We start from the raw sequence: 27,641 nt of genomic DNA on the forward strand, positions 1-27,641 counted from the left end.
CCCAAGATGAAGAGCTGCATGCTCTACTGGGTGAGCCAGCCAGCCGTCCCTCACATTCCGTTTCTACTGAATGGTTCTGGAGTAACCTAATGATTCCCAAACCTTTCCCACTGGAACACCTCCCAACACTAGGTTTGGGAACGCTATCGTAACCACATACTGTTCTTCCTGCTGACCACATCTGAGATTGAGAAGTCCTTTCCTCCTCTTCAGCAATAATTCCAAACTGTCCGACACAATCACCTTCCTTTTAATCCCTTCCCAGGTCCTCTTTCTCTTCCTGTCCCCAAGGGCCTATTCTCAGTTCTCTTTTCCATTCGCTACCCATCCCTGGTGAGCTCATCCACTTGCTCGGCGTCAGCTAGCACATCTATGTGGATGACTTCCAATCCTTTATCTCCACTTCTGACCTCCTTCTCAAGCTTCAACTTCACACTGCCAGCTGCCCGCTACACAGCAGCCTCTGGGAGTCTCGGTGCCTTCGTAAACTCAGGATGTCTGTCCCACCTGGAGTACATCTTCACTCCTCCTGAAGATTCCCATCATTCATCCTGAAATCCCGGAGTCCCTGTCCCTCTTCTAGCCACGCCACAGCAGTCTTATCCGTAACTGGCCTGCATGAGTCTAAATCATCCTGGAGTCCTCTGCCCCACTGCCATTGAGAATTCCCCAAAACTACTTTGAATGCTTTGTTATCATATTTTCAAGTCCCATCTGTCTGCCATCCAAATGATGAGCAATCCAAACTCCTGAGCAGGTCTCCCGGCTCGCCTGTACATCTCTGAGCTCCCATCAACCCTCCCAGGACGTAACTAATCCTCCAGATGGACTGCTCTCCACTCTACACAATTCCCACCAACCTTTTAGGCTTAGCTCAAACACATGCTCCTCATAAAGCCTTCGATGATCAACTTGACCAAAATTAGTCTTTCTCTTCCTTGAACTCCTTTGGTATTTCTAATGGCAACCATCATGGTAATGGGAGTATGTGGTCTTAACTTCTTTATAAAATAGTGTCCTCTTACCAGCAGCTAACAGCACCTTGCACTGCACATTGCCATTTTTGGACATCCTACCAAAGAAATCACCTTGAAAAGAAAAATGCTGGAGGACTTGGGACTACTGACAATTCTCAAATCTTTATCTCCAGACAGATACCTAATAGCTCCACACCTTCATTTGGATGTCTCAGAATTCAGAAACTCCAGAATTGAACTCATAATCTAAACCCCACACCTGTCTCCCGAATGGACCCCTCCTCCGTGAATGAGACCACCATCCCATCAGTGGCCCAGGCCAGAGATAGAAACATCACCTTTAACTTCCCCATACTTAGTACTCAGGTGCTGTGAAATCTCCTTCTTAAATATCTCTGGATTTAACTACTTCCCAACTCTGCTGCCAGTTCAGGCCACCATTACCTGGGATGCCTGCAATACTGTCTGGTCTTACACTCAACTCTCCAGCCATTTCCTACAGTGCAACCACAGTTGTCTTTCAAAAACCTAATCTGAGCAGGTGACATTCCTGCTGAAGACCCTTCAACTATTCTTAAGATCAAAACTTTCAAACATGACTTACAGACCTTCTGCATCTGGCCAGTGTTTATCTTTATAGCTTTGCTTCCCATCTCCCAGACCATCTCTTTCCCTATGTACCTCATGCTCCAACCATGTCCAAGCACTCTATATGCAGTTCTCCAAGTATGTCCTCTCTTGCCTCAGGGCCCTTGCACAAGCTGATCCCTCTATTTGGGTTGGATGTCGGTCCCTCCCTTGTAATCATCCAACACTCCCAAACACTGGCCAGCCTCCTTGTATTTCTATTCTTTCTAACTTCAGCAATGGTACCTGGAGAAAACTTCACACTATTCCTATATTAGCACTTATCCTAATATCCATCATGTAATAGGTACTCAATAATTACTTGCTGAATGAGTAAACAGATAACAGTTTTCTGAGTTAAAAAAAAATTCCAGGGGCACCTGGGTGACTCAGTCAGTTAAGCATGTGTCTTTGGTTCAGGTGGGCTCCCTGCTCTGTGGGAAGCCTGCTTCTCCCTCTCCCTCTGTAGTTCCCCCCTGCCTGGGCTCTCTCTTTCTGCCAAATAAATAAATAAAATCTTTTTTTTTTTTTTTTAATTCTCAAGAAAATGAATGAAAGCCATTTCTAGGACATCTATATTTATTTGACACCATTGTAAAGTGGGCAATTGACCTAAGTTTTTATCTGTCTTTTGAATCAAAACTATTAAAAGTTTCATTAAGTAAACAGAATTTACAGGTATAGGCTCAGAATAATCACAACGAAGGAGAAAATACTGTATTTTATGTTCTCCCTGGTAAACTCGGGACCAACTCATCTGAAACTGTTGAGAACCTTTTGATGCAAAACGCAGAGTGTATGAAAAGCAGCCAAACAAATGTGGCTCCATCACAGAGGCAGAGCCTGTAGGAAACTGGAGAGCATGAAGAGACGACATCAGACCCCAGGAATGCAGGTAGAGACTTTTTAATAAAAATAAATGGCTCAGCACTACTCTTGTCCTTATCCAGCCTGAAGCTCAGAGCACACGATTCATGATCCTGTGAGCCAGGAGAAAGAATGGAGGCATCTGTGGGGCCAAAAAACTCTTTCTGGTTTATTTAACAAAGGGAGACAGAGCAAAGGGGAAGGAAATACTTACTAAGCAAGGCAACTAGGTGCCGGCTCTTACATACATTTCCTTTACGGTTCACAACAGTGTATTATCCCCATTTTACCGATGAAGAAATGGGGACTTACGGTCACATAGCTGGTCCTGGGGACCTTACACTCTAGTCTAACACCAACACATTGTTATTGAACATTCACGCCTGTTAAGCCCAGTTCTAGATGCTGGGGATTGAGCAACAAGCAAAACAAAAATCTGCTCTCAGGAAAGGGTATGGCTTCGTGGGGAGTGATGCATCATACACAAATACTGTAATTTCAGATAGTGACACAATTAAGGGATATTAAAACAGTAGAAGTGAGGGATGTGGCAGAGTAACGAGGGAGGTTGCAAAGTTTGCAGGGCTCATTAGAAAGATAATTCTGAGGAGATCCTTTTGCATGGCCAAAGGAAATGGAGAATAAAGTGATTATCTCGTCCAACCTTCAATGGAAATCTCTGGAACTACCAGAAGCAAACATTACCATTCATTTCCTGATTCTCAGCAAAGAGACTAGGAGATGAAAGGAGCTCCAGTGTTATCCTAGTCCTGACCCAAAGTGATCGGTCAGACAGGCATCAGATGGTGAACATGTCCACACAAACCAAGGGGTAGTTCAGGGCGAAGGGCTGACCAAATTAATTCTTACACTTCCAACAGTGACAACACCTACAACAGTACCCAACACATGCCACGGCGTTAATAAACGAGAGCCGAACGAATATATGAAGGAAGAAGAAAAGAAAATGTTAAAATGTCACTGTCATGGCTTAAATCCCTTTTCAGGCCAAGCGGCTTCAGTTCACCCCAGCCCACTCCACCACCAGACTCCACCACAAGAAGAGGGTGAGAGAAGCTGACTGGTGTAAATCCACGAACAAAACTGTACGAGGAAACAATCAGCATATGCTTCCCCCTCCCGAACCAAAGATGTCAGAAACCCCACCTTTCAATCACAAGTTACACTTAGTGAAAATCTAATAATCCAAATGATGACCAAAAATGAGTAATTACTTAGCTGTTTTAAATAAGGGCTCTCTTAATGCAGGTGTTCTGCATACTTCTGTGTCAGGTACCTGCTCTCACTACCGCACACGAAGCACCAAGCTATGATGGCCTCTTTATCTGATTATCTTCCTTGCTAGATTGGTACTTCTTGAGGGCAGGAACAAGGTCCATTCATCTGTATTGCCTCAGGGCCTTGCCCAGTTTAAACTGGACAAGGTTACGGGGCGCCTGGGTGGCTCAGTGGGTTAAGCCGCTGCCTTCAGCTCAGGTCATGATCCCAGGGTCCTAGGATCGAGTCCCACATCGGGCTCTCTGCTGAGTGGAGAGCCTGCTTTCCTCTCTCTCTCTCTCTCTCTTTCTGCCTCTCTGCCTACTTGTGATCTCTGTCTGTCAAATAAATAAAAATAAAATCTTTAAAAAAAAATAAAAAAATAAACTGGACAAGGTTATGCTAAGAACCACGATTATGCTAATGTAGAAAAATTAAATTTCTCCAAAACGGTCCAGACATGGGGCGGAGGGTTAGAGTGAGGCCTACCCACTGCCACTGTGATCTGCGGAGCCTTCTCTGCAGAACCTGAAGGCCTCACCATCACACATCACTCTGTGAGCATCTCTTGCACAGGTGAAGAACTGGAAAAGCCTCAGAAGTCTCTGCTTCAGTTTTTAGAAGTTTGTTTTTGAAGGACGGCGGTAGTGGTGACAAAGAACAAATGGCCGTTCAAAGCTGAATGAGAGTTGAGTTTGCCACTAAATATCAAAGATGCCGACGCTTCCTTTCTGGAACCCGGATGGAAGGACAGAAACAGTGTAAAAACAAGATACCACTTCTGATAGGTTAGCGCTACCAATTTTTGTGATGTTTCAGTAGATCTTAATAATGAATCTAAGACACTTCTTTGAGAGACAGAGCAGTGTTGTGAATAATGACATTACTATAGTATCACAGTAGAACCAGCATAAGGAGATACGGACGATGGGGGGCGTCCCAGGTAAGAATCACATACATTTTCTCTGGTAAGAAACTTCCTCTGCATACACTGTCTCGTTTTTAAGAACCGTAACATGCAGGTTCTAATCTCCTTGGGTTCTGCTCTTCCAACACATCAGCCATGTCACTATAAAGTTTTTTAAGCTGCATTTCGCCCTATCAACAGAAAGAAAGCTTCGACGAAAGGCACAAATTAAACACTATCCATCTGCACGCTTGATTTCCTACTCATTTTTATGTGCTTCCGAATGACCACCGTTTTGGTGTGCCATCAGGATTGGCTCTGCAGGAACTTAGATCCAAAATGGCAGCTGAGCTTCTGAAACTCACCAGAGCCACAACACTTAACATATGTGAAACCAGGTCTTATGTATGTCACTTTTCAACCTGTCTAGGAGATAAGAATATTTATAAAAACGTTTCAAAGACTCAGATGGCATTCTGCTCACGTTCGTTCGATCATCCTCCTCCTTGCGGGAGAACAGGCACCCTGCTTTTGGCTCCTCGGTCCCACAAACTGAATTAACCTGCTATTCACATGTTTACACAGTCCACAAAAACAAGCTAATGGCAAAACATAGAAAGCTTAGGTTTCTCACTCTTCTCCTCTAAGGCCAACTTAGGAAATGGGTGTAAAATGAATCACCTAACAGGTAAAGCCCCAAATAAGCGCTTTCATTTTCAGAAAAAAATAACAATAATGAGAGCTTTAATTTTCTTGAGGGCCACCACAAAGCAACACTCTTTATCACTATGTTAATTTCTATGTCTTTTCCTTTAAATTCAAGCTGCAAAGAAATTTTTTAAGAGAAATTTGTTCCAGATACCTCTTTAATAGAATGTTTCCAAACCCCTCTTACACAAAAGCTGAACTTATATCACCAAAAGATGTACGCTGAATTTAAACTGTGACTTCTCTACTTATTTCCATTACTAATATAATAACATTAATTCTAAAAAAACAATAAAATACTTGCTCTTTAGAGATGGAGAACTTTAATTATCTTTATGTATTCAAATGCAGAGTCTTTTTGTTAAATTAGCGTGAAAGTCCCTTCATCTACACACAATTGGCCCAAAGAAACAGGCCATTTTCAGCACAAGGGGCCAATCCATTTGAACAGTGAATAAAGCTTTTGAAAGCACTACACACCCTCTTCCAGACTGTCAAATTTTCAAAACGGGCCAGCATTTCTTCCATTTTTTTTTTTTAACACTTGCAGGACCAACAAGCATCTTATAATTAGATTAATTAAAAAGGAAACAAAAACACTGCTCCCTTCTGATCAAAATTATTCCATTTTGCTTAATTAGCCTTAATCCAAGTCTACATATTTAATGATGGGGATATGACAATTCCATCCATTTGCATATTTTAAATGCCTTTCTAAACTATACTTTGTAACAGATTTAGAAGAACAGTCTCTTTCTCATGCCAGTATGCCACGCATAAATCAGGAGGATACAAATTAGGAAAAAAAAGAAAAAAGAAAAGAAAACAAGGCCTCCCAGAGCCAGGGATGTGCTGAGGGGGTGGGGTAATTTACTCAGGGGTGGGGGCAATTTCCCCGCCACATCACAAACTAGGATCCTTTCAGCCCACCAGACGAGAAGCATTACATCACACTCTTACAATGATGGGGGGGGTGGCTCTGAGAAAGCAAGTTTTCAGCTTTCTTCCCTCCCTGCTCCTAGGCTTTCTAGAATCCTGTACTGGGAGTAATGGAATTTAACTTGAGGGCACCGCACGGTTTCGGGGGTAACTAACATACACATCCATACAGCTACCTATTTATGTGACCCTAAATGACCACTTCAACAATGGATACATGACCCAAACAGGCAAACACAACACATACACACACACACACACACACACACACGCTGAATTTGCGCTGAAAAGCCCAGTTTGTCTGTGTAAAATTAAACAAAAATGTTAACCCGTGAGAAATGGAGGAGGCCAGTCTACCGGGAGAAGCTGATAAAGAATTCATTCCTAATGGGGTGAATAGCTGTTTAGATCTTTAACACACCATGTTTACAAGACAGTCCCTACCATTTGGTTCAAACCACGATCAAAATAAAAGCGCATCTGGCTGCACATTTGAGAACACACACACAGACCCAGTGCAAATGAGCGCGCGCAGTGAAGACAGGGGTGATCCACACATTGCTTGGGAGGTTTTCAAGCAGGGGAATCTACAAACCCCAAACCTCCTGGTGTTCACTCGCCCCCAGCCTGATGTTTAAAATGTATCAGGTCTTATTTTAGGTTCTACATCTCTCTAGGAAGGATGGCCTAGCTTTAAGGGAGAAGGAAAAAAAAAAAAAGGCTTTCCCGTGGTAGTGCTTGCCCTCCCAGATCCTTTGTCGGCCTTAGCAGCCGAAAGAATGCAAACCCATTTATATTTATGCAAATTTTTGCAGCAGATTTAAGGGGGCAGGGAGAGGTCTGTGTTTTTTAAAAACCTCTTTCTAAATATCAAATTTCCAGTTAGTCGCAGTTTCATTTATTTGCAAGAAGAAATGAGGATGAAAATCTGTATATAAATTAAAAGTGCAATTAAATCACTTCAAAATTTAAATATTCTACCAAGGCTTTTCCATTTCTAAAATGCCGAACCAAAAGTACATCACGGGTCTGATTTACACAGATTCACGAAATGTCTGAAGCCAGTCTCCATGCTAGACAAATGTCCATTTGCAACACCACTAGTGAAAACGGTTAGACAAGATCCATATAAATCAATTGGTTTAAAAAAATTGAAAATATTTACCAACCTCATAAAGTGCAGCAGTGCTTAAATCCAGCAAATTGAGGCATACAAGGTAGAAATGGAAATGAAAAAAGGTCCAAAAAATGATTTCTTTTTGTCTATCTGTTTTTTTGTATTTTAAATATTCAGAAACCAGCAGAGACTCTGTCGGCCATTTTGGCTTGAACTAACTCTCTCTCACTCACTCTCCCTCTTGCTCTCTCTCTCCCCCTCTGTCTCTAAAGGAAGCAGCTTTTTGTGACCTTCAAATAGAGGCGGATCATGTGACTTCGGGTAGGTTTGTCAATCAGGAAAGGGGAGGGAGCTGGGGTTGAAACTGCCTTAAAGGGAAAGCAGCCCTTTTCCACTCACTTTCATTTGTGAAAGGCTGTTATCTCATACTCTCCGCCTACACACACTGAATGTGAAAGTGGCAACAGCATAAGGGTAACAGATGAACAAAATATAAAAACCTTTATTGGTTTATAGAAATATGCTCAGTTGCTAACGATTCTTGCAGATCCTAGAGCTTGGCTTGCTTGCTACAGTTATTCTCTAGTTGTTTGGGCAAGCATGGGCTGGCAAACTGCTCTTTAAAAGGGGGCTTAAACAATGCTTTAGCCAAACAAGAGACTAGTTTTTAAAGATTAAGGCGAAATACAGAGCACAACTCTGACAAGCTCCTAAAATGCATGGGAGAAGACTAAAAGGAAACGCACCCAAGTACCAACGGAAACTGGCAATTCAGAGAGGTTAAGTGACTAATCTCAAATCACACAGCGAGACAGAAGCAGAACAGGGACCGGTCTCCCGGCTGAAGTTCACTTGTATTGTTTTGGGTGTATGTGTGTTAGATACTTCCTCCCCCAGCCCCCCCCCCAAAAAAAATCAATGCTGCAGCTTTAGCGAGCTGACTTCCTCTAGGATAGGGAAGATTCCAGGCCTCTTTAATCCCCTCTCCCACCTGAGGAAGGAGCTCTGCAGCTGACGAGAGTAAGGATGAAATTTAAAACCTACCTACTTTCCCTATTATACCGGTCCCTTCTCCTGGCTACATCACTCTTGATTTACATGCACTCTTGATTTACACGCACCTAAGAAAGCCAGACAGGGTTTGCCCTGGGGCCAACAGGCTGTGCAAACTTAGTTAGGCAAATCCCTTCACCTCCCCACGCTCAGTTTTCTGACTGGAATGTAAAGACTGGACCTTACTAGATGGTATCTTTGGTTCCTTTCCGCTCAAAAACACTGCACTTGGCTTCTTTCTTTTAGCAGTTCTGTTCATCTTATCCTTGCCATCTCGAAAGTAAGTCATTACTCCAGGAATGCCTTCTTGACCCTCCTGGTGGAGACCAGGCCTCCCTATCCAACACTCCCATGACATCCTTCACGGCTTCTTTGTAACATTGGTCAGAATCACCATTTATTGTCTGCGTAAAAATTTCCCTATTGTTGTTCTTCCTACAGTGTGTATAAGGACAAACACCACCTCTTCCCTCACTGCTGCCTGAGGCCCCATGCAGTAGGTGAATGAATGAATGAATGAATGACCTGGACTTCCATTCAGAAGTGCCGGGCAAGAGGAGATTCGCACCCAAATATAAAGAACGGAAGTCACATCGTTTCCAGGAACTCCCCTCCATCTATCTGTTCGAAGGACTGCTTTGGAAATAAAGCAACTACATGACAGAGAGCAGGCAAAAGTGCCCCGCGACTCAAAACTCCATCTATCTCCAAAAACCAAGAACACTGGGATCCCCAGAGTGAGTTCCCAAATGAACGAGGCTGACCAAGTGTAACCTGACACGCCATCCGGCAGGGAACGTGTGGAGTCTGCAAGCCCAGCCTTCCTCGAAAAGGAACCTATGATTCCTTCCTAAATCCCACACGTTTGTCATCCTGGCTTTTGGGTCTCGTCTTCCTATAGACTTCCTCCCTTGCTTTTTCCATTCCGACGGAAGAACAGGAAAGGAGCTGTTTCAGGACAGGCGGAGCCAATGCCTCAATGATCTGGCTGGCATAAAAGGCTTCCACTGTCTTCTCGCCACACAGCCCGGAGTAGGGCAAGAGCCAGGACCCAGACTGACAATTGAGTTGTAGGCAAAAGCAGGAAACTCCTTGGATGGAAATTTTGAATATTTAGTCTATTTTTATCCTTCCAATACCTTCCAGATGAGTTACGGAAAGCTTACTTATGTGGCGCATGCGCCACATGTTCAAACGCATGGAGACTGTACAGCTGCCTTGTTTTAATTTGGGATGGACATGGTTTCCTTATAATTTTGCTAAGTTTCCATTTCCCAATGCAGAATATTATTGTATAAATAAATGTATGTGTGTATGTGTCACCTTAAAAGTGCTAAACAAGCTGCACGAAAGGCCAGAAAACATAACCACATTTAGAAACAAAATATTAATTCTATTTTCAAAGAATAGGATCAATGTTTTCTTCAACTTCTAGAGAGCTTTGTTTTGTGAGATACCTCTAACCTTAAAGCAATTAGTTCACTTGCTCATCTGAAGAAATAGCTGAAATAGGGGCGCCTGGGTGGCTCAGTGGGTTAAGGCCTCTGCCTTCGGCTCAGCTCATGATGTCAGGGTTCTGGGATGGAGCCCTGCATTGGGCTCTCTGCTCAGCGGGAAGCCTGCAAACCCCCCCACACCTGCCTCTGCCTACCTGTGATCTCTGTCTGTCAAATAAATAAAATCTAAAAAAAAAAAAAAAGAAAAAGAAAAGAAATAGCTGAAATAAACCCATTACTTTCACTGTATTTCCAGACATTTTGGACTTCGTGATATATTTGTTGTACTTTTTCATATTGACCATAAGATAGTGTTTTTAAACTGTACTATCTATTATAAGATGAGGATACAAAGTAACAAAAAAGTTTCACTTTTTTTTAAAGGTTTTATTCATTTATTCATGAGAGACAGAGAGAGAGGTAAAGAGCAGGGAGCCCGATGGGGGATCATGACCCGAACCAAAGGCAGATGTTCAACTGAGTCCCCAGGTGCCCCCAAAGTTTACTTTTTTAAACAAATAAACCAAAACTTAGACACTCGTATGTGTGTTATCTTTCAAAGTTGGCCCCTTGGTGACAATATACTAAAATATTTTTACTAGGAAACAAGATGAAAAAATAATGAACTGGGGCACCTGGGTGGCTCACGTGGTTAAGCGCCTGACTCTTGGTATCGGCTCAGGTCATGATCTCGGGGTCATGAGATCAAGCAGAAGCCTGTTTAAGATTCTCCCTCTCCCTCTGCCCCTCCCCTCAAACCAAAATAAATAGGGATGCCTGGGTGGCTCAGTCAGTTAAGTGTCTGTCTTTAGCTTAGGTCATGATCCTGGGGTCCTGGGATCAAACTCTGCATCAGGCTCCTTGCTCAGAGGGGAGCCTACTTCTCTCTCTGGCTGCCACTCCCCCTGCTTGTGTGCTCTCTCTCTCATTCTGACAAATAAATAAATAAATAAATAAATAAATAAAATCTTTAATAAAAGAAAGAAAGAACTGAACATTTAACTCAACAATCTAGAAAACAAGTAACAAACCAAAAAGAAATTTATAATGATAAAAGCATAAACATAGGGGCGCCTGGGTGGCTCAGTGGGTTAAGCCGCTGCCTTCGGCTCAGGTCATGATCTCAGGGTCCTGGGATCGAGCCCCGAATCGGACTCTCTGCTCAGCAGGGAGCCTGCTTCCTCCTCTCTCTCTCTCTGCCTCTCTGCCTACTTGTGATCTCTGTCTGTCAAATAAATAAATAAAATCTTTAAAAAAAAAAAGCATAAACATAAAGCAAAATCAAAGAAGAGTAGACTAATCAAACTAACACCTTTTTTGCTCTAAAAAATATAGGTATATAATCCTTTGGAAAATCTCATGAATTGGGCACCTGGGTGGCTCAGTCAGTTAAGCATCTGCCTTCAGCTCAGGTTATGATCTTAGGGTCCTGGGATCAAGTCCCGCATCAGGACTCTACTACTCAGCAAGGGGTCTGCTTCTCCCTCTCCCTCTGCTCCCAACTCATGTTCTCTCTCACTCTCCAAAATAAATAAAATCTTAAAAAAAAAAAAAAAAAAGGGAAAATCTGATCAAATTTAAAAAAAGGAAGAGGGAAGTCATAAATTAACATTAGGGCTCAGAAAGAGGGCATTATAACTACAGATCTGGAGAGTATTTTTTTTAATTATTTATTTATTTGACAGAGAGAGAGAGAGAGAACAAGTAGACAGAGAGGCAGGCGGGGAGAGAGAGAGAGAGAGAGAGAGAGAGAGAGAAGCAGGCTCCCTGCTGAGCAGAAAGCCCGATGCAGGACTCGATCCCAGGACCCTGAGATCATGACCTGAGCTGAAGGCAGCAGCTTAACCCACTGAGCCACCCAGGTGCCTCTGGAGAGTAATTTTTTTTTTTAAGATTTATTTTTTTTTATAGAGAGGAGCATGAGCATGAGCAGGTGGAGGGGCAGAGAGAGGGCAATACAGAAGCAGACTTCCTGTTGAGTGTGGAGTCTGACACAGGGCTCAATCTCACAACCCCAAGATCATGACCTGAGCTGAAATCAAGGGTCAGATGCTTAACCAACTGAGCCACCCAGGTACCCTGGAAAGTATTTTTTAAATTTTAAGAGAATTATACATTACTTCACATCAATAAACTTGAAGAGTAAATAAAATAGAGGAAAAATAAAGTATAATCAAGGAAAATAGAAATTACTAAAATCAATTCAAGAAAAATTATGAAAATAACAACAAAAACCCACAGCAGAAATCTGTAAGGTATTCCAAGAAGTAGCCACTAAAACTACATCAGGCACAAATGGTTTTCTGGGTGAATTCTACCAAACTTCTTTCCGATAATTTCCATGTCATCCCTACTATTCCCAAGCTTATGGAGACAACAGGGAAAGCTTCCTAATTTCTTCTCTGTGGCTAACATATTCCTGATATCCATCTGAACTGAGATGGTACAAAAAATAAAACTATAGATCAATCTTCACTTGCAAAGACAAATATAAAAATCCTAAGTAAAATATCAACAAAGAGAATTCGGCAGTTTTAAAAGAACAGTTCCCTATGACCATGCAGGGTTTATACCAACAATACAAGGATGGTTAAATTACAAAATCTATTAACATAACTTCACTTGTTCAACAAGTATGTGCTCAGTGCTTTCTGTGTGCCTGAGTCCATGCTAGCTGAGTTAGTGAACCGTACCAGAAAGGTTCTTGTCCATGTGCAGCCAACATCCTTGCAGGAGAAGGAAATCACTGATAAGGAAAAGAAGTGTTTGACGGCATACAGAATAACTAAGGGAGGCTCACTTTAGATAAGGTGGTTAGGGAAGGCTTATCTCAGGCTGGACATTTAAACTGAGTTCAAAAGCAACCTGCTAGCTTAAAAGAACAAGAGGGACGATCAGGAGGCTAGAACATGTGAGCAGGGGAGCAAAGTATGAGATGCATCTGAGAGTAAGAGGAGCTAGATCATACTGGGTCTTGCAGGCCACGATAAGGATGTTCTTTTAAGAACAGTGGACAGTCGGATGCCTGGGTGGCTCAGTCAGTTGAGCCTCTGGCTCAGGTCATGGTCTCAGGGTCCTGGGATCAAGTCCCACATTGGGCTCCTTGCCCAGCCAGGAGCGTGCTTATCCCTCTGCCTGCCACTCCCCCCTGCTTGTGCACTCTATCTCCCTCCCTCTCTTGGTCAAATAAATAAAATAAAAATATTTTTAAAAAGAAACAAAAGAAGAGTGGAAAGTCACAGAAGAATTTTAAAACAGGAGACCAAATGGCACTATTTTATCCATTACTCATTTTCCACTTAAGGACTATCGTCTACCAGCTTGTCAGGAGACTAGGAAAATATTTAGGACCTGAAAAAATATACTTCCAAGTCAAAGATACAAAAAGAAAATTATAACCATAAAAATTAATAAAGGCTTAAATGTCCTAAAATATAATCACCCAGGAATTTTTTTTTTTCTTTTTCTCTTAACCCAGGGCCTCATCTCATGATCCTGAGATCAAGACCTGAGCTGGGATCAAGAGTCAGATGCTTAACTGACTGAGCCACCCAGGTGCCCCAAGTCCAAGACTTTCATTCACTGTTAAATTTGGGATTTACACTTGATCTAAGCCAAAAGGCAGAGACATTTGAAAACAATTCTCACTTTACAAAAATTCCTAAAAATGCTAACTGTTAAAAAAATCTCAGGTAATTGTAAATTAAGTTAGTTATCTGTAGCCAAAGAACTTCAGTAGCAAAATTATTAATATCCTTTAAACACATGATAGCAAAAACAAATAAAACCGCAAGTTTAATATGGAACCTGGGTACCTTTTACTGGATATCCTATAAAGTGGGGCAAAGTCTTCAAACCCTCCCTAAGTATGCATTTCAAGGACCCATGGAGGTCTTACCACCACTTTAGGAGAGACAGGATCAGATTAATGTTCTGAAAGGCTCATCCTGCTCGTACATGGAGAATACACTCTACAAGATCCAGAGCAGAAGCAGAGAGACAATCTGGAAGGCAACTGTGGCCATCTAGGTGAGGGAGTGACCAAGTGGAGGGGGAGAGGTGGGGAATATATTTAGAAGGTACAAGTGATTCTATCATCAGATTAGTAGTTGTTGTTAAGAATAATATCTGTGACCATGAAATAAAGTAAGGCCAATCAACTCTTTCAAAAATAAGACTTCAAATTCTGGACTCACCATTCATGCATACAGTCAAGAAACTTTTTGGTTTTTGTGCAAATTTTAAAGTGTCCACTACACACTATATACTATATACAGAACGATGCCCTGGGGGATACAAAGATGACTTTTAACACCCTCAAGGACAGAAACATAGTTAAAATACAGTATGGCAAGGGTGCCTGGATGGCTCGTCAGTTAAGTGTCTGACTTGTGATTTCAGCTCAGGTCATGATCTCAGGGTTGTGAGATCGAGCCTGGTGTCGGGCTCCGCACTAGGAATGGTGCCTATTTGAGATTCTCCCTCTCCCTCTGACCTGCCCCCTTAAAAAACAGCGCGGTAAGTGCCATAAATAAAGAACAGAGATACAAGATAGTTATGCCATAGGAATACAAAGAAGTAAGTGCTGGGAGAGTCACAGAAGATTTCACAGGGGATATGAGATTATGAACAGAGTCTAAAAAATGAGTAGGAGTTTGCCAGGGAGAAAACATAGAAAAGGTAAAGACTTTTCTAAGTTTATCAACTTCCAGTACTATCAAATGCTGGCAACAGCGAAGGCTGACAAGAAACAATACAAATTTAAGAGCTAAGTTTTTCAGGATTCTTAAATCCCAACAAAATGAGAAGGTGGATATAGTAGCCAAAGCTTCTAGCTGGAAAACAGAATGTTAGCATTTATACTCTTACTACATTTAGAAATTAGAATGCTAGCAGACCTAATTTTAGGGAACATTAAAAAAATTCTCAAATTCTTTAGAACCAAAACTCCAAGATCAAATTTGCATTTAGAGGAAGAATTCCTTGATACTGAGGTTTGAGGCTGCTGTCCTCTGTGCTTCTGGCTCCCTGTGCACATGTCTGGGGTAGCACCTTCCTGCCCTGTTGCTGTTGTCACCCATTCACTTTGTACTTCTCCTTCTAAACTCTGAGCTTCTTAAGCGCAGACTATGTGGCTTTTACTTCCGGATCTAGTACACAGAAGTAATTCAGTTAGTATTTGCCAGATGAAGGACCAAACGAATTAGCAAAGGAATAAATGAATGAACAGTACAAATCTAAGTATTTACAGGGTGCAAAAGAAGACAATACTTAAATACCTCTAATTGGTTGGGGGCGCCTGGGTGGCTCAGTTGTTAAGCATCTGCCTTTGGCTCAAGTCAAGATCCTAGGACCCTGGGATGGAGCCCCGCGTGGAGCCCCGCGTGGAGCCCTGCATCAGGCTCCCTGCTCAGCGGGAAGCCTGCTTCTCCCTCTCCCACCCCCCATGCTTGTGTTCCCTCTCTCACTGTGTCTCTCCCTGTCAAACAAATAAAATCTTAAAACAAGAGAAAACAAAAAACCTCTAATTGAAAGAAGATAAAACATGTACACAGGAGAGTCAACCAGAAAGTACAAGATAAACTGTTAACTGTATGGCTTGCCTGAGAGACACAGGAGTTCGAAAACAGAGGCTCTCCGAAGCCCTTCAAGGGGTCCTGGCACTGTGCCCAAATGATCTCCCTGCTTTTTTCTGTCGCAGTGTGTTTTTGTCTTCTTCTTTAATTGTGGTAAAATACACCTGTTATGAAATTTACCATCTTAACCAGTTGTATGGTTCAGTAGCATTAAGCATATTCATGTTGCTGTGAAACAGATCTCCTGATCTCTAGAGCTATTTTATCTTGCAAATTTGAAATTCTATACCCATTAACCAACTTCCCTTCTTCCTCTCCCCTGGTCCTTTGTAACCACTATTTTATTTTCTATTTATATAAATTTGACTACTTTAGATACCTCATTTAAGTGAGACCCCCAGTATTTGTCTTTCTGGGACTGGCTTATTTCACTCAACACAGTATTCTCAAGATTCAATCCACACTGTGTATGTGACCGGATTTCCTTCTTTTTCATGGCTAATACTCTGCAGTATGTATACGCCACTTTTTGTTTTTCAATTCATCCACCCATGGACCCTTGGGTTGCTTCTGCCTCCTGGCTACTGTGCCGAGGGCTTCCGTGAAGATGCGTATGCAAACAGTTCAATTCTTCTGCATGTGTACCCAGAAGGCAGACTGCTGGATCACGCGGTAGTTCTATCTTTAATTTTTTGAGAAACCTTTTGTCTTCCATAGCAGTTATGTCATTTTATAATCCCAACAGCACACAAAGGTTTCAATTTCTCCACATCTTTGCCAACACTTGCTATTTTCTGGTTTTGGTGTTTTTGTTCTGGGTTTTGGTTTTTGGGGTTTTGTTTTTTGTTTTGATAGTAGTTATCCCGATGTATGTGAAGTAGTATCTCATTATGGTTTTGATTTGCATTTCTTTCTTAGTGATGATGAGCGTCTTTTCATATGCTTACTGGCCATTTATATATCCTTGGATAAATGTCTATTCAAGTCCTTTGCCCATTTTTAAATCATGTTATTTGATCTTTTGTTGTTGAGGTACAGTTCTCTACATATCCTGCATATTAACCCCTTACCAGATATACCACTTGCAGATATTTTCTCCCATTCTGTAGACTGCCTTTTCACTCTATGGTCTGTGTCTTTTGATGCACAAAATTGCAAAGCTTTGATGTAGTCTCATTGGTCTATTTTTGCCTATACTTTTGGTGTCACATCCAAGAAATCCCTGCCAACTCCAGTGCCATGAGTCTTTCCTCTTCTGTTTTCTTCAAAGAGTTTTATTCTCTTAGGTCTTAATCCATTTTGAGTTAATTTTTGTACATGGTATGAGACAAGGGGCCATCTTCATTCTTTCGCAACTGGGTAGCTAGTGCTCCCAACACCATTTGTTGGAAAGACCCTCTCCTTCATTCCCCATTGAATGGTATTGGCACCCTTGTCAAAGATCACTTGACCTTATATGTGAGTATTTATTTCTGGCTTTCTATCCTATTCCATTGTCTATTTGCCTATCATTATGCCAGTATCACACTGTTTTGATTACTGTAACTTTGTAACATATTTTGAAATTGGAAGTGTGACTACTCCAACTTTGTTCTAAATGACCAATTATTTTTATAAAGTGTGCAAAGACAAGATATTTTCATCACTTTAACCCATGCTGTTAAAACCACAGCCTCTTTCCATCTCAACTTTCCCCCATCATGATTCCCTGTCAGTCGAGTTAGAGTGGGTGCAGGCATTTTAGGGATCTGTAGAAAGAAAGTTAAATTGGTGATATGTTCATTTTAGGATTAGCGGAATACAGTCACGTGGTTCTCAGTCACGTCTCTGTGTGGTTGAGTAATGTTAACCATCCTTGTATACAAAGATGTTACCGGGCCAACTTACTCTGCATCATGATATAAATGTGTCAGTTCAAAGAGTATTTCAAAGTAGCCAATGTACAGGAAAAAATGAAGCCTTGTAATATAAAGGATACTTGATAGAGGTTTTTCCCAAAGTTGACAATAATTTTAAAAATTTATATAATGTTAGTAATAACAAGTTGTGAGAATGAAAGGAACTTTGCTAATCTGTCAATATGAAAAATCATATTCTGGTCAACCTTTCTGTAATAAACAATGAATTACCTTTTTATTCTCTTTTTAGAAAATATCACAGAATTGTTACATGAAAGGACAACAAAGACTATACAGCCAAAAAATGGAGAGAAAAAAGTTTCACAGTGATGTGTTAAGCAGTGAATACAAATATTATTGCTATTTTTCTGACTTTTGTATTTGTCAACTCTTAAAAGTTGCCATTTTTGTGATTTCTTTCCTCATTGCAAATAAATGTTCACTTCTGTACAACTTGTCTTTGAAACTAATGCTCTTAAGGAGCATTCCCACAAAACCCAGATTCACTCCTAGTCAGAAAGGTCTTCTTTGCCTGAACAAAGGCATATAGAGGGGAAGGAAATGAGACGTGCATGGAAGGCCTTATAGAAAGCGACTGGATGGGTGCAGAAGGATCCTTTAATTAATTAATTAGGCAACTAATTAATTAGATTTTTCTTTTAAAATAATCTCTATGCCCAACATGGGGCTTGAACTCATGACTCCGAGATCAAGAGTCATAAGCTCTAACCTACTGAGCCAGCAGGCTCCCCAAGATCCTTTAAACAACAAAAAAAATATATGCATTGGTAGGGTAAAGGCACAAAGAAAAAGTTCAGACATGGATAGAAAGGCAACTTCTGCTAAATAAATAATAATCAACAATTGGCTTATGGTAGAGATCCTTAAAGAACAGTCTCAAAATCAGGTCTGTTAGAATATACTCAAGAAAGCATTGGCTATCAAGTCAAACATGATATGTTATCAAATCACGTCCCTTCTGCTAATAAAAAATAAAATATTCTGGAGTTAGGATTTTTAATAACTTCACCTCAGACTTTCAAAGTGAGTATAGAACAGAGATTCTTAGCACTCAGACAACCTCATTCATTCAATATAGTATATTTATTGACATTTTCTATGGGCCATTGGCAGTGACCAAGCTGAAAAGTTCTTTGTCCTTGCAGAGCTGAAGAGCAAAAAGGCTTAACCTGCCTGCCATGGTGTACCTCCTCTCTACCATGTTCTTCACCTCTCCTCCAGCCCCAGCTTCCAGGCACAGACATTCCCAGCAGAAGGGAAACCCAGGCCAAGTGCTTGGGGCAGAGCTTGTCTCCACACCCTCTAGTGATCGTAACATTTTGGGGAAATAAACACTAGCTTCTCTTCATGACACCCCTGGAGATTCCTGCAGCTGAACTTGTAGTTCTTTACCTGTAATTGCTATTTCAAAGATTTCAGAAACATTTTATAACTACACAATAATAATAACATCTTTAAAAAAAAAAAAAGCCCAAGACACCAATTTCAAGGAACCAGGCAGATACATCTTGCCTTTCGAGTAATGTTTTTCCATAAAGGCAGTTAGTTTGTCCATAAGCAAAATAGAAGCTAAATAATTAAGACTATTATAAAATTAGCCACAATTTTCTTTTTTTTTTTTAAAGGTTTTATTTATTTACTTGACAGACAGAGATCACAAGTAGGCAGAGAGGCAGAGAGAGAGAGAGGAGGAAGCAGGCTCCCTGCTGAGCAGAGAGCCCGACACGGGACTCGATCCCGGGACCCCGAGATCATGACCTGAGCCGACGGCAGTGGCTTAACCCACTGAGCCACCCAGGCGCCCCTAGCCACAGTTTTCTAAGAACTGCATGATCTATCCTATTCATTGTTGGTTAAAGTCACCACTCGAACCTGTAAGTAGCAGCAACCCACACAGTTTGTATCATTTTCAACTATGAAACACAGAGCTCCTGAAGTTACTCTTATTGTAACTAATCCATGGACCAGACATCCAAGAAAAACCTCATGAAATACAATTCAGAACCTATTATGTATGATTCTGAAACTCGGGGGAAAAATGTTTTCAGAGAATTAATTTTTTCAGTCACTTCAATGCAAATTACAAAATTTATTAGCAAGGGATAGTTTCCCAAAGACCTAATACAAAATGTTTATGGTTATGCTAAAATTCCCAGCAGCAAAAATTCCATGAGCATAACTATCATCTACTGAACCTCTTTGTGGCATTTTCAAAATACCAATTAACTTGAAAATAAAACTCATTTCCTTTCTCTTAAAAACAATCAAAGACGATTATATAGAAATCTAACTAGTCTTCTGATGTCCAGTTTACCGCTGTGTAATAATGATGGAGCTTACACAGAGTTCACTTTGGTACTTGTTAGTAAGTTTATTTCAACTTGTACATATTTCAATAGTTTAAAGAAAAAAAACTGGTGAAAAACTGATGGTAGAACACAGAAATGTTAAAATAAAAACACCTCTTTCCTATGGTCAAATACCAGTTTGTGTTTTGAAGATAATTATGTATAAAATAAGTGACTTGGAAATACTTTCTTTATCTCTCTCTCTCTCTCTCTCTGTGTGTGTGAGTTTATTTAGGAAATACTATAGAGCTACCCCATTTTTTTTTTTTTTTAAAACAAGCACCCAAAAGAATGGTTGCGAAAGAACTCAGTATTAAATTTGGTGGTTAAACAGGAAACAATGAATATCCTAATAAAAGGAATCCTTAGTGCAGAGACTGGGGAAGAATAAACTTAAAAGTCACACTACAGTACAAAAAGAATTGGAGGAAGATAGAGCCGGAAGTGAATGAGTTCCAGTAGGAGCAGAAACAAAGATACGGTAAGGACAAGCTATTAGAATTAATGAAAGGTCTGTATAATTAATAATTCAGAAAAATTAAAAGGGCATTTTATAACTAGACATTTAAGTTGGGAGGAATGTAATTAGTAAGAAGAGAATTTAATCAAGACATCGAAGTTAAGACATTTAAAAAATAGCACCTCAAGCCCAAAGCCATATTATACCACACGAGAGTGTAAAGAGCAATGTTGATTCCATAAATTACATTCTTTTCTCCGAATCAATATAAAACTATCTTCAACACTTTGATTTCCATATAGCCTCCCATGCAAACTCTGAACAGATTCTCCCTTAAAAAAGGGAAATCAAAAAAGATGGTACTCCAAGGGAGTTGAAATACAGGAACTGATATAATTAATTCTACCAATAAGCCTAAAAAGGGGATACTGTCTATGTACACATTATAAAATGAGATTTTAAAAAATTTTATTATGTATGTTTTATTTAAAATAACATAAAAATTACCAGTTCAACATAAAATCAATGTAAGTTTTATTAATTTTACATTATTTTTTATGGTACTAAGTCTTTGAAATCCCGGCTAAATTTTGTATTTAAAGTACATTTAAATTTGGTTGCTTTTGTTGTGTATGTGGCAAAACACATCAAATTAAATTTATCATCTTAACCATTTTTAAGTGTAAAGCTCAGGAGTGTTTTTTTTTTTTTAAAGATTTTATTTATTTATTTGACAGAGAGAGATCACAGTAGACAGAGAGGCAGGCAGAGAGAGAGGGAAGCAGGCTCCCTGCTGAGCAGAGAGCCCGATGCAGGACTCGATCCCAGGACCCCGAGATCATGACCTGAGCCGAAGGCAGCGGCTTAACCCACTGAGCCACCCAGGCGCCCCTAAAGCTCAGTAGTGTTAAGTACATTCTCACTATTTTGCAACATATCTCTAGAACTTTTTCATCTTGTAAAACATGCATTGAACACCGATTCCCTCTACTCCCTACCCAGAGACCTTGGCAATCCTCACTTTTCCACTTTCTGCTTTTAAGATTTTTAACATCAGATACTTCATTTGAGTGGAATCACACAGCATTTGTCCTTATGTGATTGGCTTATTTTGCTTAGCATAAGGCCCTTCAGTTTCATCTATACTGTAGCATGTGACAGGATTTCCTTATTTTTCAGGCTTTGTAATATTCTATTGTCTGTATATGCCACATTTTCTTTACCCACTCATCTCTCAATGGACATTGAGGTTGCCCCACTGCTTGGCTGTTTATGAATGCTGCAATGAACATGGGTGTGCAAATATGTCTCTGAGATCCCACTTTGAGAGATTTGTTTTTAATGCTGAATTTTCATAAAATGAACCAAAAGATTCAACAAAATTCAATCAACAAAGATTTACTAGAAAAACTGAATCACTGTAGTATGTTCAAGGCAAATATCTTTTGAGAATGTGAGTCTACTTAAACATGGAGATTTAAAGCTTATTCTTGTTTATAAATTAGATTTTAAGGAAGAAACTGAAAAGAAGCTAAATTCATTAATACAGTTGATCCTTGAATATCACAGGTTTGAAGTATGTAGGTCCACTTAAATGCAGACTTTTTTTTAGTAAGTACAATACAGTGCTGTACATGTACTTTCTCTTCCTTATGATTTTAAAACATTTTTTCTCTAACATTTTATTTTAAGAATTTAGCATAGAATGTATATAACATACAAAATACGTGTCAATTGACTGTTTATATTATCCATAAGGTTTCCAATTAACAGTAGACTACTAGTAGTTAAACTTTTGGGGAGTCAAGAGTTACCTGTGGATTTCTGACTGTGTGGGGGTCAGTGCCCCTACCTAACCCTCATGTTGTTCAAAGGTCAACTGTACACGAAAACGGATATTTGGCTGCAAATAATTTACAACAAATAATCTTCCTACAAACATCTAGACCATCACTTGCCTCATAAATAAAACCAAATCAAGAGCCTGTCTTGGGTGGAAACATTTTATATAAAATGAGCTTTCAAATAAGCAGAGTCAAACACAATCTATGAGCAACTATCTGCTTAAGCTTTTTGAAAAGCTGTTATAGTTTTATCTTTACCCCCGTGTTAAATACATTATGTGATTAATGCTGTGTGAGTTTAATGTAGTAATTATATGGCAATAAACTTAGCTTGTCTGATTTGTTATAGTAGCTCATAAAGTAAATATCCTCAGAAAAATGATTGTATTAGATATAGTAATAGTTCATAAACCTCATTAAAAAGCAACAATATTGAAACAATATATATACACAAAGTGTTTAAAGCTATACACTCTACTTAATCTTGTTCACACATACATCAGAATCCAGTACAACTGATCTAAATATTAACAGTTTAGCACAGATATTTCTCAATATCAAAAGTCAATTATTATTTTTTTAAGTCAATTATTTTTTAAGAGGGTTTTCTACATGCATAGCTACCCTAACCTGCCTGTTAAAAGAATTTAGCTCCACTGAAATAAACATCAAGGAAATAAAATAATTTTTTCAAAACTTCTGGCACCTATGGTAAAAATGTTAAATGATGAAGCAAAGAAAGTGGCATAGATCAGCTAATAAAAATAATTTTAGTCCTAAAATTAGACCTCTATGACCTTGACATTCTATTAGCCCTGTATTCCATCTGCCTCCATAAATAAAATAGGCTATTCATACAAATTGAGACCAGTGAACGAGAGCCATTTTGGAAATCAATTTGGAAAAAAAATTTAGATCTCTGCCTCACTTCATACACAAAAATGAGTACCAGTTCAATTAAGCTGTAAAGGGAAAGGGGTGCCTGGGTAGCTCTGTTGGTTAAGCAACTGCCTCCAGCTCAGGTCATGATCCCCGGGGGCCTGGGACTGAGCCCCGCACTGGGCTCCCTGCTCATTGGGGACTCTGCTTCTCCCCTGCCTCTGCATCCCCCCATCCTGCCCTGGTTCATGCATGTGTTTTCTCTCTGAAACAAAAAATAAAATCTTAAAAAAAAAAATTTTTTTTTAAAGATGTAAAGGTAAAAAATAAAGCAGGAAAACTGAGGTATTTTATTACATTAGGGCAGGGATAACTTCTCTCAGCAAGCACAAAATATAGAAGCTACACAGGCTGACTGATTTTATCACATAAAAATGTTTTAACTTTATAAGTATGAAAGATACTCCAATGATAAAAGATAAAAGATTGGGAGAAAATATTTAAAACATCTCAGAAGACAAAGGTTAATATCTATATCTTATGAAGGGCTCCTACAAAGCTATCAAAAGAAACAATCCAATAGAAAAATGGAATAATATGCAAATAAGTTATATATAAGATTCAAAAATCTATGGCCAATAACTAACAAAAGATATTCCATATTATTAGTAAGCAGAAAGGAGCAAATTAAAACAATAAAATATTAGGGGTCCCTGGCTAGCTCAGTCGGTGGAACACATGACTTTTGATCTTGAGGTTGTGAGTTCAAGCCCCATGTTGGGTGTAGAGATTACTTTAATAAAACAACAACACACATAATAAAATATAAGAGTGGCAAAAATTTCAGGATAAGTAATTTTATTGTCATCAAAGATGAGGAGAAATGGGCATTCTTATACACTATTTATGGAAGGCATCATGGGTATATACCTTCTTTAGAAGGCAGTTTGCTAATAGCTACCTTCATGCAAAAAAAAAAAAAAATTCTATGAACTGACAATTCCATCTCTAGAAATTTATTCCACAGAAATACACCTGTGAATAAAGATATAAGAATTAAGGATGTTTAATAAAGTATTATTTGTAATAATCAAAGAAGTAGAGACCACCAAAATATCTACTGGAGAAGAATGATTACAGTCCGTCCATTCAACAAAATGTTCTGTAAATGTTTAAGAGAATGAGGGACGCCTGGGTGGCTCAGTTGGTTGGACGACTGCCTTCGGCTCAGGGCGTGATCCTGGAGTCCCGGGATCGAGTCCCACATCGGGCTCCCAGCTCCATGGGGAGTCTGCTTCGCTCTCTGACCTTCTCCTCGCTCGTGCTCTCTCTCACTGTCTCTCTCTCAAATAAATAAATAAAATCTTTAAAAAAAAAAAAGAGAATGAAAGAGGCTGTGTAAGATGCCAAATTAAAAAAGCAAGTCACAGAAGAAAAATGTTGGGTAAAAAAATTCCTATTTAGGGGGCGCCTGGGTGGCTCAGTGGGTTGGGCCGCTGCCTTCGGCTCGGGTCATGATCTCGGGGTCCCGGGATCGAGTCCCGCGTCGGGCTCTCTGCTCAGCAGGGAGCCTGCTTCCTCCTCTCTCTCTCTCTCTGTCTGCCTCTCTGCCTACTTGTGATCTCTGTCTGTCAAATAAATAAATAAAATCTTTAAAAAAAAAATTCCTATTTAGTTATTTTAAGATATACAGAAAATGGGGTGTCTGGCTGCCTCAGATGGTAGAATGTCCAACTCTTGATCTCAGGGTTGTGAGTTCCAGCCCCACGCTGGGTGCGGAGCCTACTAAATTAAAAGAATAAATAAATAAATAAGTAAAATATACAGGAAGTGTTTACAAGGATTAGGAGAGGAAGATGGGTAAAAGAAGAGTCTCGCTTTTATTCCTAGATCTACATTTACCATTTGAATGTTTTATGACAAACATGTACAGTTGCCCCTTAAACAACATGTGGGTTGGGGCGCTGACTCCCCCACACAGTTGGAAACCTGCGAATTATTTCTGATTCTCCACAACTTAACTATGAATAGCCAACTGCTGATTGGAAACCTTACTGATAGCAAACTGTCAACAACTACTTTGTATGTTATATGAATTCTGTATTATATACTTACAATAAAGTATGCAAAAGAAAGTGTTTTACTGACTGACTGATTTTTATTTTTTTTTATTTTTTTTATTTTTTTTAAATTTTTTTTAGATTTTATTTATTTATTTGACAGAGAGAAATCACAAGTAGATGGAGAGGCAGGCAGAGAGAGAGAGGGAAGCCGGCTCCCTGCTGAGCAGAGAGCCTGATGCGGGACTCGATCCCAGGACCCTGAGATCATGACCTGAGCCGAAGGCAGCGGCCCAACCCACTGAGCCACCCAGGCGCCCTGACTGACTGATTTTTAAATATTTCATTTATTTATTTGACAGAGAGTGAGACAGCACAAGCAAAGGAGAGGCAGAGGGAGAGGGAGAAGCACTCCTAGCTGAGCAGGGAGCCGAAGGCAAATGGTTAACCGACTAAGCCACCCAGGCGCCCCGAAAATGTTTTATTTTATTTTATTTTTTTATTTTTTGTTTTGTTTTGAGTTTTTATTTAAATTTTAGTTAGTCAAGATATATAGTGTAGGGGCACCTGGGTGGCTCAATTAGTTAAGTTTCCATCTCCTGATCTCAGAGTTGTGAGTTCAAGACTCCAAATGGGGCTCCACGCTAGGTGTGAAGCCTACTTAAAAAAAAAAAAACAAAAGCAAAAACCAACAAACCAGCAAAACCATAGTTCAATATTGGTTTTAAGAGTAGGAATTAGTGAAGAAAATGTTTTAAAATCATGAAGAAAAGAAAGTACATTTATAGCACTTTCCCATATTTTTCTGGCTTAGTCAGAAAAGCATGCATCTCTTGATCTTAGGGTTGTGAGTTTGAGCACTATGTTTGGTGTAGAGATTACTAAAAATAAATAAACTTTAAAAAAATTCCATGTATAAATGGACTTGCACAATTCAAACCCATGTTGTTCAAGAGCCAACTGTGTTATTTTTAATAATTAGGAAAAAAAAAAGAATAAGCAGGAATTTCCAAGTTATTTGGCAATGTGTACACATCCAGGATCTAGAATGTAGTATTTAGTTCCTAGATCCTACTACCCAGGATTCAATCATCCTCTGCCAACTGCAGTTCTGAGATACCAAAATCATCATCATCATCATCATCATCATCATCATCAAAATACCACATCACCTTTGGTCCCCACTCCCACAGAAGAGCTGGACAGGTCTATGGGAGGAGCATCTAGTGAGAATCATCATTTCTGCTTTATCATTTCAATATATGACAGCAGATCAGGCTCAGGAAGAAAAATAAAATAAAACCAGACACAAAACAAAACAGGATTCATCTGTGAAAAGGCAGTATGAGACTCACGGAAACAAAACAAGTTAAGGACACAACACAAGTCCACGGGGCTGTCTGAAGCTCTAAAAGAAGCACCGTTTGTGTAACACAGAACTTGTGGGAGAATCTGCCCCAGGGATGCCTTCTGAATACCTAGAGAGGCTGATACAGGATAGGGGTTACTGGAGCAGGTTTTTCAAGATAAAGACTAGTTTGTTTGGGAAATGGATACCCTCTGGAGAACAGAACTTTCATCTGTGCTTTAAAAATAGGCTTAATGCCATTTTCATTGCTTCCCCCAGCTCCCTCTTATCCATGAGGCTTTGATCTTAACACCACTACTTTTCGGAAACTCGGCTCCCAAGGCTGGCAAAGGATTTGGGTTCAGGAGATACTATAAAACACTTTAATGTCAGAAAGATCCAGGTTCAAATCCTAACTTCCATTTCAAGCTGCATTCCCATGGACAAGTTACCTACCACGACCCTGGAGTAAAATGGTACACTGTCACAAACAGAAATAACATCGACAGCATCTAAGCAATGTACCTTATGCAAAGAAAACCCTAATTAAACGGGAGGTATCATTTTTATATTATAAGACCTCTGACTGGAGTTGGGGGTTGGGGGAGTGGGCAAGAGGATGGGAGAAATGTCCGAACTGTTCCTGTAATTCCACGGGGACTCAATGTTTGGCATTCCACTTTGCTAACGATGAAATGACTCCATGAGTCCATGTAGAATATAAGTGCATTTGACAGAATACAGCAAAGTTAGGATTTATATTGTAAGCTATTTTTAAAACTGCCTGGTTAGCAAATTAAACCAGCTGTGAAAATATCCTGGTTTCCATTCACAACAAATACAAGATAAACATTCTCCTTAATGAACCTGGCCTTGAGACAGCACAGCATATTCTGCATAATTCATTCCTAAGGGTTTCGGAGACATCATTTTCCTAAGACAGACCAAAACTAAACTATTTTCTAAGGAAAAGGAAAAGAAAAGAAAAAAAAAAGATGAGAGAGGAGCTTCTTTCTACAGATTTTCAGTAAATTCCACGAATCGCTGTCCCATTTAGTTTAGGAGACTACAGTCTGAATAAAGGAAGTTCTGTCAATACTTCAGGCCAGCCTTAACTGTGCTTCCTATAAAAGGGCATATGAAACACCAGTCTTCTCTGCAACACAATTTTTCAAGTTCTGGGGCAAAGGGAGGAGAAAAATCTGCTCATGGTCACCCAAAAGCTACTCCGAGGACTC

General features: G+C 39.9%; 1 protein-coding gene across 5 annotated transcripts in view; it reads right to left on the minus strand.

The window, feature by feature from the left end:
• TNRC6B (trinucleotide repeat containing adaptor 6B) overlaps positions 1–27,641 on the minus strand; it is a 256,123-nt gene that overhangs the window by 121,894 nt on the left and 106,588 nt on the right. Inside the window, exon 1 of one of the 5 annotated variants that reach the window (XM_044229098.1) lies at positions 7,473–7,674. The exons of the other annotated variants lie outside the window; for them this stretch is intronic. Within the exon in view, the coding sequence (XP_044085033.1) occupies positions 7,473–7,477 (5 nt within the window). The 5' untranslated portion in view covers positions 7,478–7,674. Of the gene's footprint in view, positions 1–7,472; positions 7,675–27,641 lie in introns of those variants that run through there. 5 annotated transcript variants of the gene reach the window in all.

The sequence above is a fragment of the Neovison vison genome, chromosome 12 (assembly GCF_020171115.1).
Source record: "Neovison vison isolate M4711 chromosome 12, ASM_NN_V1, whole genome shotgun sequence".
Classification (NCBI taxonomy): Eukaryota; Metazoa; Chordata; class Mammalia; order Carnivora; family Mustelidae; genus Neogale; species Neogale vison.